General features: G+C 52.7%; 1 protein-coding gene across 4 annotated transcripts in view; it reads left to right on the top strand.

Moving 5' to 3' along the window:
- The window catches only part of Foxp4 (forkhead box P4), a 48,151-nt gene that overhangs the window by 23,645 nt on the left and 11,660 nt on the right, over positions 1–12,846 (top strand). For 3 of the 4 annotated variants that reach the window (XM_090355694.1, XM_090355693.1, XM_090355692.1), the window contains exons 3-5: positions 3,648–3,743; positions 10,527–10,649; positions 11,132–11,218. In XM_090355694.1, the coding sequence (XP_090211820.1) occupies positions 3,648–3,743; positions 10,527–10,649; positions 11,132–11,218 (306 nt within the window). The remainder of the gene's footprint in view (positions 1–3,647; positions 3,744–10,526; positions 10,650–11,131; positions 11,219–12,846) is intronic. The other variant, XM_090355696.1, reaches the window with a different exon arrangement.

Genomic DNA, 12,846 nt, shown 5'->3' with positions numbered 1-12,846 from the left:
GCATGTAATTCCAAGATTTAAGAGACTGAGTCAGGATTGCAAGTTCAGGACTAGGCTGGTCTATCTATCTATTTATATTCCTATTTGATGTAACACTGTACACCTTTGTTACACTGACCCTTATGATTTGTCTTTTTTTGGGGGGGGGGTCACTTGTGGGGTTTGAACACAGGGCCTGGGCACTGCCCCTGAGCTCTTTTTACTTAAGGGTAGTGCTCTACCACTTTGAGCCACAGCGCCAATTCTGGTTTTCTGGTAGTTCATTGGAGATGATTTTCATGGACTTTCTTGCCCAGACAGGCTTTTATCCTCAGATCTCAGCTTCCTCAGTAGCTATCTTTATAGGAGTGAGCCACCAGCACCCGGCCATTTGTGTATGTGTGTGTGGGGGGGGTGCGCGTACGTGTGCGTACATGTACGTGCATGCATGTATGCCAGTCTTGGGCACTGTCCCTGAGCTTACTCAAGGCTGATGCTCTACCACTTGAGCCACAGTTCCACTTCTGGCTTTTTGCTGGTTACTTGAAGAGTTTCATAGACTTTCCTCTCTGGGTTGGTTTCAAACCATGGTCCTCAGATCTTAGCCTCCTAGGTAGCTAGGATAATAGGAGAAATAAACCATCAGTGCCTGGCTTTTTTTCCCCCCTTCTCTTTTTTCTTTTATTTTCTGGATAAGTTCTTGCAATCTAGTCCTGAATGGCTTCAAACTCCCTATCGACCTGCATCTGCTACTGAGGCCTGGGGTTACAGGTGTGTGTCTCCTTATTTGACTGGTCCTTTTAGTTTATGGTGCACTTTTTTTTTGGCCAGTCCTGGGGCTTGAAGCCAGGGCCTGGGCACTGTCCTTGGGCTTTCTCAAGGCTAGGACTCTACCACTTGAGCATGCACCACTTCCAGCATTTTCTGTTTATGTGGTATCTAGGAATTGAACTGAGGGCTTTGTGCATGTTGGGCAAGCACTCTATCACTAGGCCATGCTCTCCACCTGGGATGTGATTTGTTTTGACTGCTTCCTATCCTAATCCAACTAAAATAGCCCGGCAACAAGCTTTTTTTTTTTGTCGTGGGGCTTCAAGTCTGGGCTTGTGCGCTGTACCTGAGCTCTTCAGCTCAAGGCTACCGCTCTGTCACTTGATCCGCAGTGCCATTTCTGATTTTCTGGTAGATAATTGGAGATAAAAGTCTCACGGTCTTCTGTGCCCCAGCTGGCTTTGAACCATGAGTCTCAGATCTCAGCCTCCTGAGTAGCCAGGATTACAGGCATGAGCCATCAGTGCCTGGCTCCAAGCTTTGTTTTTTAATAACCACAGCCCCGACTCCCCCTCCAGCAGAAAGGTGGAGTATGGTCTCACTGTGGAAGTGATAGAACCCCACCACCTCAAGATTAGTTTTTCTTTTTGTAGAACCCCGCCCCCCCCATTGCAGTAGATCTGCTCTGCTCCCCTCCATTCCGATATCCTGGATGCTGGCAGGGTACTGGATGCCATCCTCATCTGCCATTTGTTACTAATTGTGGAGATCCTGCTGGTGACTTCTGAATGGGGTAGGGGAAGGGAATTCGGCTTCATTAAGAAGACTGAGAGGTATGGTCTGGAAAAGGGTCTTCTGGTTGGTGATAGTAGTTTCATGGGTCCAAGACCTGCTGTGTGCTAGGTGCTATGTATAAGGGCTTTATGTGGCCTGCGCTGTCCCTTGTAGGGGTGCCCTGTGAGGGAAGTAAAACTAAGCGGTGGAGTGCCATTCCTAAGTAATAAAGTTCTGAAGCCCTGAGTTCAAGCTTTAGTACTACTAGTGCACACGCACACACACGACTACCCCTGAGACTCAGCAGGCTGATATGACTTACCTACGATCACCAACTGTCAGGATCAAGGTCAACTCATGTTCCTGATAGAACTATGCCACCCCAAAAGGAAAATTAGACCTTGTCCCCCAAACCAGAGCACTAGACATGGTTTTCAATCCAAGAGACGGGAGAAAGAAAAGGAGGCTTAAGGACCAGTGACTGCCAGGTTTCCACTCTGTCCTTGTCCCCCTTCACTGCCCCGCCTCCCTCCACCCCTGCAGCTTTTCCTCTGTTTCTGCAAGTTTTCCCAGGCTGGGAATAGACAGCGAAGCCCATGGCAGGCCAGGAGCAGCAGGGCGTGAAGCAGCGTCTGTAGCACTCCCGAGCAGTGGGTAGCATGCCCAGGCCATCTAAGTAAAGGCATTCAGATCCCAAGCTCCCATCATTTGGCACACCAAGGTGGGCTTTAGCTTTTAGGTGGTTCTGGGCCTCACACTGGATCTGGGCTGGACTGTGAGCACAGTGTATGTCAGGACATTCATGTTCAAGGTCAGCTTCCCATGTCTTCCAGGTGCAGGCTTACAGGTGATGAGTTGGCTGTGAGTGAATGAATGAAGAAAGGGCCTGGAGGACAAGATTCCCAATTTCCAGGGGCCTCTGTGGGTTTCTCCAGCCTTGCCCTACTGCTATCCAGTGCAGCTCAGCTTTCTACCTGCCCTGGAGATTGTTTAAAGCCCCATCGTTTACCCCATGTCCCCTCAACCCTGGACAGCTGTCACTGCAAAGACACCCTTCTCATTACTTTCTCACTTGGTGACCTTGCTCTTTAGATCTTTAGAGCCCAGTCCTCCAGGAAGGTCTGCTCAGACCTTACCTCCCTAACAGAGGAGGCCTTTCCCTGGGCTAGAGTTGAGGCTCCCTGGCCTACCACTTTAGCAGTCTCTGTAGTCCTCTGCCACAGCACCTGAGCCCCTGGGGCTAAGAAGGCATAGTCTGGACTAGGTCAGGAGTCTTACCTGATTTCTCTTTTATCTGGACTAAAGGGAAGGGCGGGACCCTGGGCAAGGTGGGAGGAGGGGGAAGGGACCTTCTGGGGGAGGTGGGGGGATCTGGTGTGGAAGGCCTGTCACAGGGAGGAATGAGACTGCAAGACCCTGTCATTTTTCCCCCCTGTAAATCTTGTAATTTCATGCTCCAGGGGACCAAAACGTGAAAGAGTTGGTAAGAGTGAATTCAGCTCCCCTGGCTACTCCCCAGGCCCCAGAGACTGATCTAGGCCCTCCCCCAGTTTCCCCTCAAAGCTCCCCCTCCCCTGCTGCTTTCCCACCCCACTAGGGATGGACATCTGCCCATCCTGACGTGTCCCCTTCGGTCCTCTGGGCTGGCCAGCACTGAGTCTATTGTCCCCTGACATCTGGCCCCTATACCTTTCCATGCTATATGCTGGGCACTTGTCCCTTAGTTTTTATCACCCAAGGCTGGCCCTGTGCCACTTGAGCCATGGCTCCGCTTCCAGCTTTTTGGTAGCTAGTTGGAAATAAAGTTTCATGGACTTTTCCTGCTTGAACTTTCCTGTTCAGGCACTGGTGTTGAACTGCCATCTTCAGATCTCAGCTTCCTGAGTAGCTGGGATTACAGGTGTGAACCCTGCTGCTCTGGATCCTCTTGGATCATCCACTTTCCACTCATTGTCCTCATTGGTCCCAGGGTGAGTCCCTGGGGGCTTAAACTTCTACAGACAGTGATTCCAGATGGACCTGCCAGCCTCAAGCCCTACTGCAATCCCCTACTTCCCCCAATTCCTTAGCTGTCTCAGGCTCTTATTTGTTGGGTCCCCACTGATGCAGCCCCTGTCTTACAGGCTCTCCAGGTGGCCCGCCAGTTCCTGCTACAGCAGGCCTCCAGTCTGAGCTCCCCCGGGAACAATGACAGCAAACAGTCAGCCTCTGCCCTGCAGGTGAGAAGGGTGTACCATCAGTGCTGGACTAGGCCCAGGGGGCCGTCAGGAAGTGGACAACGTTTTCCAGGAAGAAGTCAAGTCACAGCAAGGGTGTGGGTAGAGAAATGTTCACTTTCCCTGCCCCCGGCGGTCCCCAGGCCTTGGTCACTTTTGCCTCTTTGTCTCTGTAGTCGCTGTCTCTGGGCTTCCTTTGCTGGACCTCCGTTGCCTAGCCTTACCACTTGGGGTCTGTCCAGGGCACTCTTCCCTGTTGTTTCTCCATGTGGGTGACTGTGTGTCCCTCTGTCCCAGAGTCTCCGCCTGTCCCTTTGCAGTCTCCCTTCCCCCCCATCTTTCAACCACTGACTCTCCCAGTCTCTCCTGCTTCCCGTCTCTGCTGTCTCTCTATCTCTCTTGTTTTCCTTTGTACAATCTGCCCTTTCCCCCCTCCCTCCCTTCCCCCCCAGCATGCCAGCCCATCTGGCCGACTGGGGGGGGGGGAGGGAGAGAGGGGAAAGAGGGGAAGCCAGGCCTTCTGTTTACCTTTTGTGACACAAAGAACTTGGGAGAATTGAAGTCTGAGTCTGGTTGGGTCACTACTGGGGCAGCCATTCCCCTCCCCCTCTACCCAGCAGTGGAGCCCACCCCTAGCAGTGGGGACGACAGAGGACTGGGGAGAGGATTAAGCCAGGCTTTGAAAGGAAGTTTATCTAAGGGAGGAAGAGAGCGCTCCCTATACTGAGCTGATCTGAGCCTTCAGGGGGCGGGGGGAGGGGGCAAAGGGGGGCCGGTGGAGGTGGAGCCTCTGGCTCCCTCTGAAGGGGGCCAGAGGGAGCAGGGATGTAAGGAAGGGGAGATGAATATAGGATTCCTATCCCCCCCCAAAAAAAAACCAATGAGCCTGGTTCTGGGGGAAATTCCAGGGCTTCGCCAAGTCTGTGTCTTACTTTTAAAACTTGAATTGTACATTCAGAAAGTGCTTTGAAACGTTCAAGGTGCCCAAGGAACATTATGTGAGCTATCTAAATGGCTCTCAGAGGGGGCTAGGGAGGAGGGGTATGGCTGGGGAGGGGTGCAGAGAGGAAGAGAGGCTGCACATGTGTCCTCCGGCTCTCTGAGATGTCAGGACTGGGTTTGTTTGAAAGAGAGACACTCTTCCCCCACTGCTAGTACATGTGCTCTGGTTCTGCAGTGCCTGGTCTCGTCCTTGCCAGTCCGACTCACGCCCTCCCTATAAGAACAGGAAAGGACTGGCCATACAACAGAACTGTCCCCCAAGCCAGGTAGAACCTGCTGGCCCCAGCTGGAGCCATGAAACCGGATAAGGAGCTTTTGAGTGGGGCACTGTGACAAGGTGCTGAGACCAGGAAGCCCATAGCATCCTTAAGATACTTTCGACCTTGAGAAAATGAGAGCCACCCAGCAGTTTTAAGAGTTTGTTGTCATTTCTGGTGCCACTCCTGGGGCTTGAACACAGGGCCTGGGCACAGACCATAGGATCTATCACATGAGGCACAAGTCCTCTTTCTGTGTTTGGTCTGGGGTGGCCTCAAACCACAGTCCTCTAGTCTCAGTCTCCTGAGTAGTTCGGATTACAAGTATGAGTTACTGGTGCCCGGCCAGTTTTGAGCTTAGAGGAACAGATAAAAACCATCTCTCTTTTTGCCTTCTGTCTTCCCAGTAATCAGCTCATTGATTCATTCAGCAGATCTCACCCAGTATTGCTTATTCTACCAGTGCCTGACATGTGTGGAGTGTTTTCCTAGAGATGGGTCCCAAGCTCTTTATATGCATCATGCCATTTGTCCTCATACCTGTGGGACAGGTGCTATCATTAAACCATCCTACACATGAAGGCAGTGACACCCAGAGGTTATGTTGTCCAAAGAGTTGCTCCCAGTAAGGGCAGAGCCTGGAGTGAACCCATACACCTTGCTCTAGAACTCATACTCAGTGTCCCCACACGCTATTGTTGCCTGTGTCTTGTATCATGGAGACCCAGGTTCACTGGGATCAGGTCTGAACTTCCCTTGGAGCTGGGAGCCCTTGCTTTTGATTCTACATCCAGGGGCCTAGAAACAGAGCTTTCCTGTGGGCTTCAGGCCTTCAGGCAAGGAAGAGAGGGCTGAGCTTTTCACCTGAGCAGAAAGTGTTTGCTTTCTATTAGAAGGTTGATGGTGTCATTCCTAGGGCCCCCTCGGGTGCCACTCTGCTCCCTAACAGCATAGCCTGCCTCCAGCTTCCAGCTTCCTTTACCATTCTGGAGCAGCCTCACATAGCTTTCTAAACCATATTAAGGCTCCAGCTCCAGCCAGGGGCCATTGCCTGGTGTGGTCAGGCCTGAGCCCTAGGAAGAGAGAAAGCCAATCACAAAACGAGATGGCTGAGGCCAGCTATATGGCTGTTTTTATTTGTTTTGTTTTGTTTTTGTGTGATCGGGCTTGAACTCTGGGCCTGGGCACTGTTCTTAGGCTCTTCAGCTCAAGGCTAGCACTCTCCCATTTTGAGCCACAGTGCCATTTCCAGTTTTCTGGTGGTTAATTAAAGATAAGAGTCTCACAGACTTTTGTGCCCAGGCTGGCTTTGAACTGGATATTCAGGTGGCAGCCTCCTGAGGAGATAGGATTATAGGCATGAGTCACTGGCGCCTGGCTGAGCTTTTTTGCTCGAGGCTAGTCATAGCTAGTGAGCCACAGCTCTGCTCAGGCTCCTCTCCCGCCCCTCCCCACATATGGGCCTTGCACTCAGGCCTGGGCACTGCCCCTGAGCTCTTTTGTCCACCACTTTGAGCCACACAGCCATTTCTGGTTTTCTGGTGGTTGATTTGAGATATGAATCTTCCAGACTTTCCCCCTTCCCCACCATGGGGAAAAGCCGCCATGGGGCTGGCTTTGAACCATGATCCTGAGCTAGGACTTACAGGTGTGAGCCACTGGCACCAGGCTCACGTTAGTTAATTAGAAATAAGACTCTCCTGCTTTGTCTGGCTTTAAACCTTGATCCTCAGATCTCAGCCTCCTCAGTGGTTAAGATTATAGCCACTGGTGCCTGGCCAGTCTGAGAATTTTCTTCTGGTCATTTGCAAAGGAGTGAACCTCAACAATATTTCATCCTAATCTTTCCATACTGCTCCCCTCACCCAGGGACCCCAGACTTAAGGAAGTTAAGTCTAAGTCGTCTATTCAGGTACCAGATTGCTTCCCTACATTTCCCAGATGAATTTTCTCTGTCATTACTGTCCCTGTCCCCTCTAGCATTCTGTTTATGATGGGTAGAGGAGCTGGGGCCTAAGCAGAGTTGTTAGGGGGCTGGACCAGCTGCTGGCTTTCAACCCAGTTTCCCCAGCCAGGGAAACTCCTGGCTGCTCTCCAGATGGGGCCTCCTGGGGCCCTGTTGAGCTTACCAGCTGGCAAGTTCCTGTGCTGACATGTCCCAGCCTGGTGAGTCCACAGGGACTCTGTTCTCAGAACCCCAGAGGGCACAGTAGTGGGTGACTGTACTCAGCCCCTTCATGACACTTCTTGGTCCCATCAGGCCACCTGGAGGCCAGCATACTGTGAGAACTCCATCTGGGTGTCAGTGACCTCTGCAGCCAGCCTGGCAGGAGCCCCTGAGCCACAGAGGCCTTCTAAGGTCTCTTCTATTTCTGTGCCTCTGAGGTGAAAAGCCCAGGGGAAGGCCAAGCCAAGCCAGGCCTTTGCTATGTGCTTCTGCCAGTGACTCACAGCCCTGGTGCCTGAAGAAGTGCTCTGGGCAGCTCTCGTCTGTCCGTCCTATCTATCTCTTTTAGTTCAGTTCTCTGTGTCATAGGTAACAAGGGAACTGGTACTTTGGGCCTCAATGACCCTGGCCATTCAGTGCCCTTTGCTTCCCCTTCTGCTGTCCCTTTGAGAGCCTGACAAGTTATTTAGCCAGGCTTCATTCATGAAATGGTAACGATCATGGTACCACAGGGAGAGCCTAGCCATGTGCCCCACACCTGCTCAGCAAGCAGCAGCCTGTGTGCAGTGAGAAATGGGGAGGGCAGGTGTTCTGATGATGGGCAGAAGATGATGGGCAAAGTGAGGCTTGGTGACTCAGAAAGCCAGGGCTTGGAGCTGGGCTCGGTGGCTCACGTCTGTACTCTGGAGGCTGTAATCTGAGGGCGCCGTGGCTCATGCCTGTAATCCTAGGTACTCTGGAGGCTGATATCTGAGGATTGAGGTTTAAAGCCAGCCCTGGCACAAAAGGACCGGAAACTCTTATCTCCAATTAACCTCTAGGAAATGAGAAGTGGGGCTTGGCTCATGGGTAGGGCCATAGCCTTGGGCTGAAGAGCTCTGGGACAATACCCAGGCCCAGGAGTAGGGTGGTAGCCTTGAGCTGCAGAGCTCAGGGGCAGTGCCATTCGGTCTTTGGATGGAAAAACTTCAGAATCATTCAGGAATTAAGGTACAAAGAAGGCAATTGCTTCTGAGACCTCAGCTGCTTGTGCTCTTCAGTTGTGACTGCCACAGAGCAACACCCCCCCATCCTCAGTGTGCCTGATGTACCCTTTCTCAGGTTTGCCTTTTTGTTTGGGCTGGTCCCATGGGAACCTAACTTGTCCCTGCCCAGGACAAGCTCCTGCAAGCATAGTCATCCTCTCATGGACACCATGATTCTCTCAATCTCTGCCTCCCCAGTAGCTGGGGTTATAGGCATGAGCACCACACCAGAGTCATTTTGTTTCATGATGTGATCTATTTCAAATGAATCAAATATTGCAGCACAAAGAATTTTCCTCCCGATAATGTTCACATTCACATTTGAGGATAGGAAACACTGGTCAAGACACTTTTTTTTGTTTTACATCGGTCATGGGGCTTAAACTTGGCCTGAATGTTATCCCTGAGCTCTTCATCTCAAGGCTACCACCCTACCCCTTGAGCCACAGCACCACTTCCCGTTTTCTAGTGGTTAATTGGAGATGAGTCTCATGGACTTTTGTGCCCTGGCTGGCGTTGAACCATGATCCTCAGTTCTCAGCATCCTGAGTAGCTAGGATTATAGGCCTGAGCCACCACACCCAGCTTGAACAAGACACTTTAAGGTGGTCTCTCTGATCTGCTCCAGGGAAGAAACGGGCTATAAAGAACAAGCCTCGAAGAGCCCTCCAGGCTGCCTCACTTACCTCCCACCAGCTTAGAGGTCCCTGGCAGGAGCCTTCCTTTATATTATGTGGTGCACTCATGGATAAGAGATAGGTTGCCATCCCTTCCAGGGTCTTGGGGGAAAGCTTGGGTATGGGGCTCAGCAACCACTTGGGCAGGGGGGTTGTCAGTAGGACTTCCTCCATGTCCCTGGGTCCTCCATTTGTTCAGACCCTGCCTGGAGATTTCATATTCTGAGGCTTTATGAGATGGCTAGATACTGAGTCCTGTTCTTGCAGGGATTGGGAAGGGAGCCAACTCCTCCCCCAGCCTCCAGGTAGGGTTGGGGCTCTGGGAAGGGTCCCCAGGGACCTAACCTGTCCCTGTCAAAAGACAAGTTCCTGCAGGACTTTCTTCCTGACTGGGCTGTCCCCAAACCCCTCCCTTTCTACCTTACCATCTTCAAAGAACCTCTTATTTGTTAGGGAAGGTATTTCAGTTTAGGGAGCATAGCAGTTAAGAGCACCTACTGTGTGCTGGGCTTGGGAGTGAGAGGTGAGAGTCCTGGGTGGGTCTGGCTCCTAGAATGATGATGGGATGTCATTCCCATCAGAGCACCTGTTCTGTACAACAAAGGAAGAGGAAAGTGCAGTGGCTTAGACCTGTCTGGTTGTGACTGTGCAAGTCTGTCAGGCACGGGGTGAAGGAGCTAGAGAAGGAATGACACCACTGCTTTACCCTCAACCTCTTGCCTGTAGTTGGACCATAGGCCAGAGGTGTAAAGCCAGTCTCCCTTCCGAATCCCTGGTGTTCCCGCTAGGAGCCAGCCTGTACTTTATGTGTGTGGAAAAGGAACACCTCAGAGAGGACAGACTGCTTGCTAGAGATTCCCCAACAAGTTTAGTGTGAGTGAGAAGTACAGACTGTCCTCTTGACAACCAACCAACCTACCTCTCCCCCTCCCCCCCTGCCTGCTGCTCATCCCCTCCTCTGTGGATGCGTCTTCAGTTCTTTGCACACTCAGCAGGATGTTGGTACTAGGACTTGAACACAGGGCCTTGTGCTCTCGCTTGGCTTCTCTTTAACTCAAGGCTAGCATTCTGCCACTTGAACTGTACCTTTCTACTTACTGCTTTCTTCATGTTTAATTGGAGAGTAAAGAATCCCATGGACTTTGCTGCCCAGATTGGCTTTGAACAGTGATTCTCAGATCTCAGCCTCCTGAATAGCTAGGATTATAGGCGCGAGTCACAGGTCACTTGTTAAAATGTTCCTGTGGTTGCCCACCTTGGCTGGTGGTCTCAGGACAGACAGAACAGAGCTGGGAATATCTGCTGTGCTCCTCCCCTGCACGGCATGAAGACCTTCTGAAGCATGGCTTCCACTAATCGGAGGTCACAGGGGTCTAATTCTTCTGCACCGAGGACAATGTACCATCACCATCAGCCCTTACAGGCATTTGCCACACTCTGCCCTGCCACTAACCCATTAGTCCTTCTGTTACCCTTGCTAGGTAGGCATTGCTTCCCCCCACCCCCCCTCCCCATTTTAGGGTTAAGTCGTATGTCTAAAGAGACAGGGTTGTAGGTGGCAGGGCCAGCATGCAAACCAAGACAGTCTCACTGGAGGCATTCCACCTCCCTGTGTGGGGCCCCGGGCTTCACCTGGCACTAACAGGGGAATCCCACAGGTGCCTGTGTCCGTGGCCATGATGTCGCAGCAGATGCTCACCCCCCAGCAGATGCAGCAGATCCTGTCACCCCCACAGCTGCAGGCCCTGCTCCAGCAGCAACAGGCCCTCATGCTCCAGCAGGTGAGTTTGGCCCCAGAATAGTAGGCTCCCCAGCTTTGCCTGGCCCCTGGCCTCCCTCTCTACCACCAACTTGCTGAAGGCTCGGGCTGTGGTAGAAACCAGAGAGACTGCCCAGGCTGGATCCATCCACATTCCTTCAGGGCGGCTGGGAGAGGTCAAAGGTCTCACCTGCCTCAGCAGCTCCCCCTTCCAGGTGTGCTGGCCCCATGTCCTTCTCTAGGACTTGGGAAGGGCAGAGTACTAGAACATGGAGGCCCCTTGTCCCTGTCATCTACTCAGGAGATTTGCCAAGAAGTGGAGGGGGTCAGAGCTGAGGGACTACCTCCTCCCTTTTTGGTCCCCCCTTCTGCTCCTGGAGCTCACAAACCCTATCAGGACAGGTTTTTTTATGGAACCCCTAAAACCTGTTCTGCCTGGGCAGAACAAGGCTAGATTTGCAGCCAGTAGACCCTATGGCTAACCACCTGCCCTTGCGCCTTCAGCTGCAGGAATATTACAAGAAGCAGCAAGAGCAGCTCCACTTACAGCTCCTCACCCAGCAGCAGGCCGGAAAACAACAGCCCAAAGAGGTGAGCAGTTGTCCAAGCCCTGGATGACCCTCAACGCTCCCTCCTCAACACCTTTAACCCAGCCCTGTCCTGGACACAAGCTGCAGTCTGGAAGTGGTCAGCCTTGTGGGGATGGAAAAGCCAGGAAAAAGCTGGAGGGAAGGGTTAAGGAAGTGAGAGTGCAGGATACTCGCATGCCACCCATTTTTTTTTCTCTCTCTCCTTGTCTGGAGCTGTCTCTGCTCACGCATGCGTGTTACCAGTGTGTGAATGACATTCTGTACTCTGTCCAGCTGCCTGTGCTCATGCCATTCTGCTGCCCACCTCTGTTGATGACCCAGCCCCACAGCAGAAACCTAAGCTTTTTTAGTGTGTGTGTGTCTGTAGACACACTTGAGGGTGTAAGTGCTGTCTCTTAGCTTTTTGCACTCAAGGCTAATGCACTACCATGTGAGCCACAGCTCTGCTTCTGGCTTTTTGGTAGTTAAAGAGTCCTATAAACTTTCCTGCCAGCGTTGGCTAAAGAACTGTGATCCTCAAGCTCAGGCTCCTGAGTAGTTAGGGTTATAGGTATGAACCACGGTGCCCAACCTCTCCTATTTTTTTTTTTAATAATGCCTTGCCCAGCCCCCACCAACTCCTTTCAGATCTCCCCAGCCCACATCCCTTGCCCTGTCAGGGTCAGTGACTGCATAGGGTTCTCCACATCCCAGACATCACCTGTGTCCCAGCCACTGCAGCCGGAGCTTCTCTGGTGCCTTTCCTGGCCCTTTCCCCATCCCCTCAGCACCTCTCCAGTCTTGCAAATGCTTCAGATCTTCAGTCTGTTGGTTTAGCTTCCTGTCTCATTCAATAGCCAGTGCCCCAGTGAGGGCAAGCGGGCATTGATGACCCTGCCTCCTCCCGAGAACCCAGCACACGCATGGCTCTCAGGACTGAGAGCGCTCGCTGACAGCCTGCTTGTCAGTGCATGCGTGAAGAACTGAAAGGGGGAGGAGGCAGGCGACACCCAGCGAGAGCAGCAGCAGAAGCGGGGGGGGGTGTGTGTGTGTGTGTGTGTGTGTGTGTGTGTGTGTGTGTGTGTGTGTGTGTGTGTGTGTGTGTGTGTGTGTGTGTGTGTGTGTGTGTGTGTGTGTGTGTGTGGTGACATGACTGCTCCTGAATTGGTTCCCTGGCCAGCTGAGGCCAGCCAAGTTCCTTTCAACCCTGAGTCTCTGTGTCCAAAAAGCAAGAAAAGATGGGATCTGGGGGTGCAGGGAGAGAACCTCCCCCCAGTGGAGGGGGGCCCTGGGCCTGTTAGAAGGATGCCCTCCAGGCAGGAATGGTCCCCAGATCTGCCGAGGCTAATGGATCATGGTGATAGGACAAGCCTCTCCCTCCCCCCAGATGCGCAGCTGTAGCTCTGGAGCCAAAGCAACGGAGGCGGGAGGGGGAGGAAGGAGGGCTTCGTGCTGCGAGTCTGGGTCTGGCTGTGTGTGTTTGCGCGCGCACGCGCGTGCGTGCGTGCATGCGTGCATGCGTGTGTTTACTGTGAGGAGGCATGCAGCCCTATGGAAGCTGGGCTGGGAGCAGAGAAGCTGCAGCTGCAGACGCCACCACGACAGCTCCGGGGGCTGACAGGCCCTGGGAGGGGGTGGCCGCAGCTTGGG

The sequence above is a fragment of the Megascapheus bottae genome, chromosome 22, assembly GCF_031878675.1.
Source record: "Megascapheus bottae isolate mThoBot1 chromosome 22, mThoBot2.hap1, whole genome shotgun sequence".
NCBI lineage: Eukaryota > Metazoa > Chordata > Mammalia > Rodentia > Geomyidae > Megascapheus > Megascapheus bottae.
Note: the sequence above shows the minus strand (reverse complement) of the source record. Positions and strands in the feature narration are given on the sequence as shown.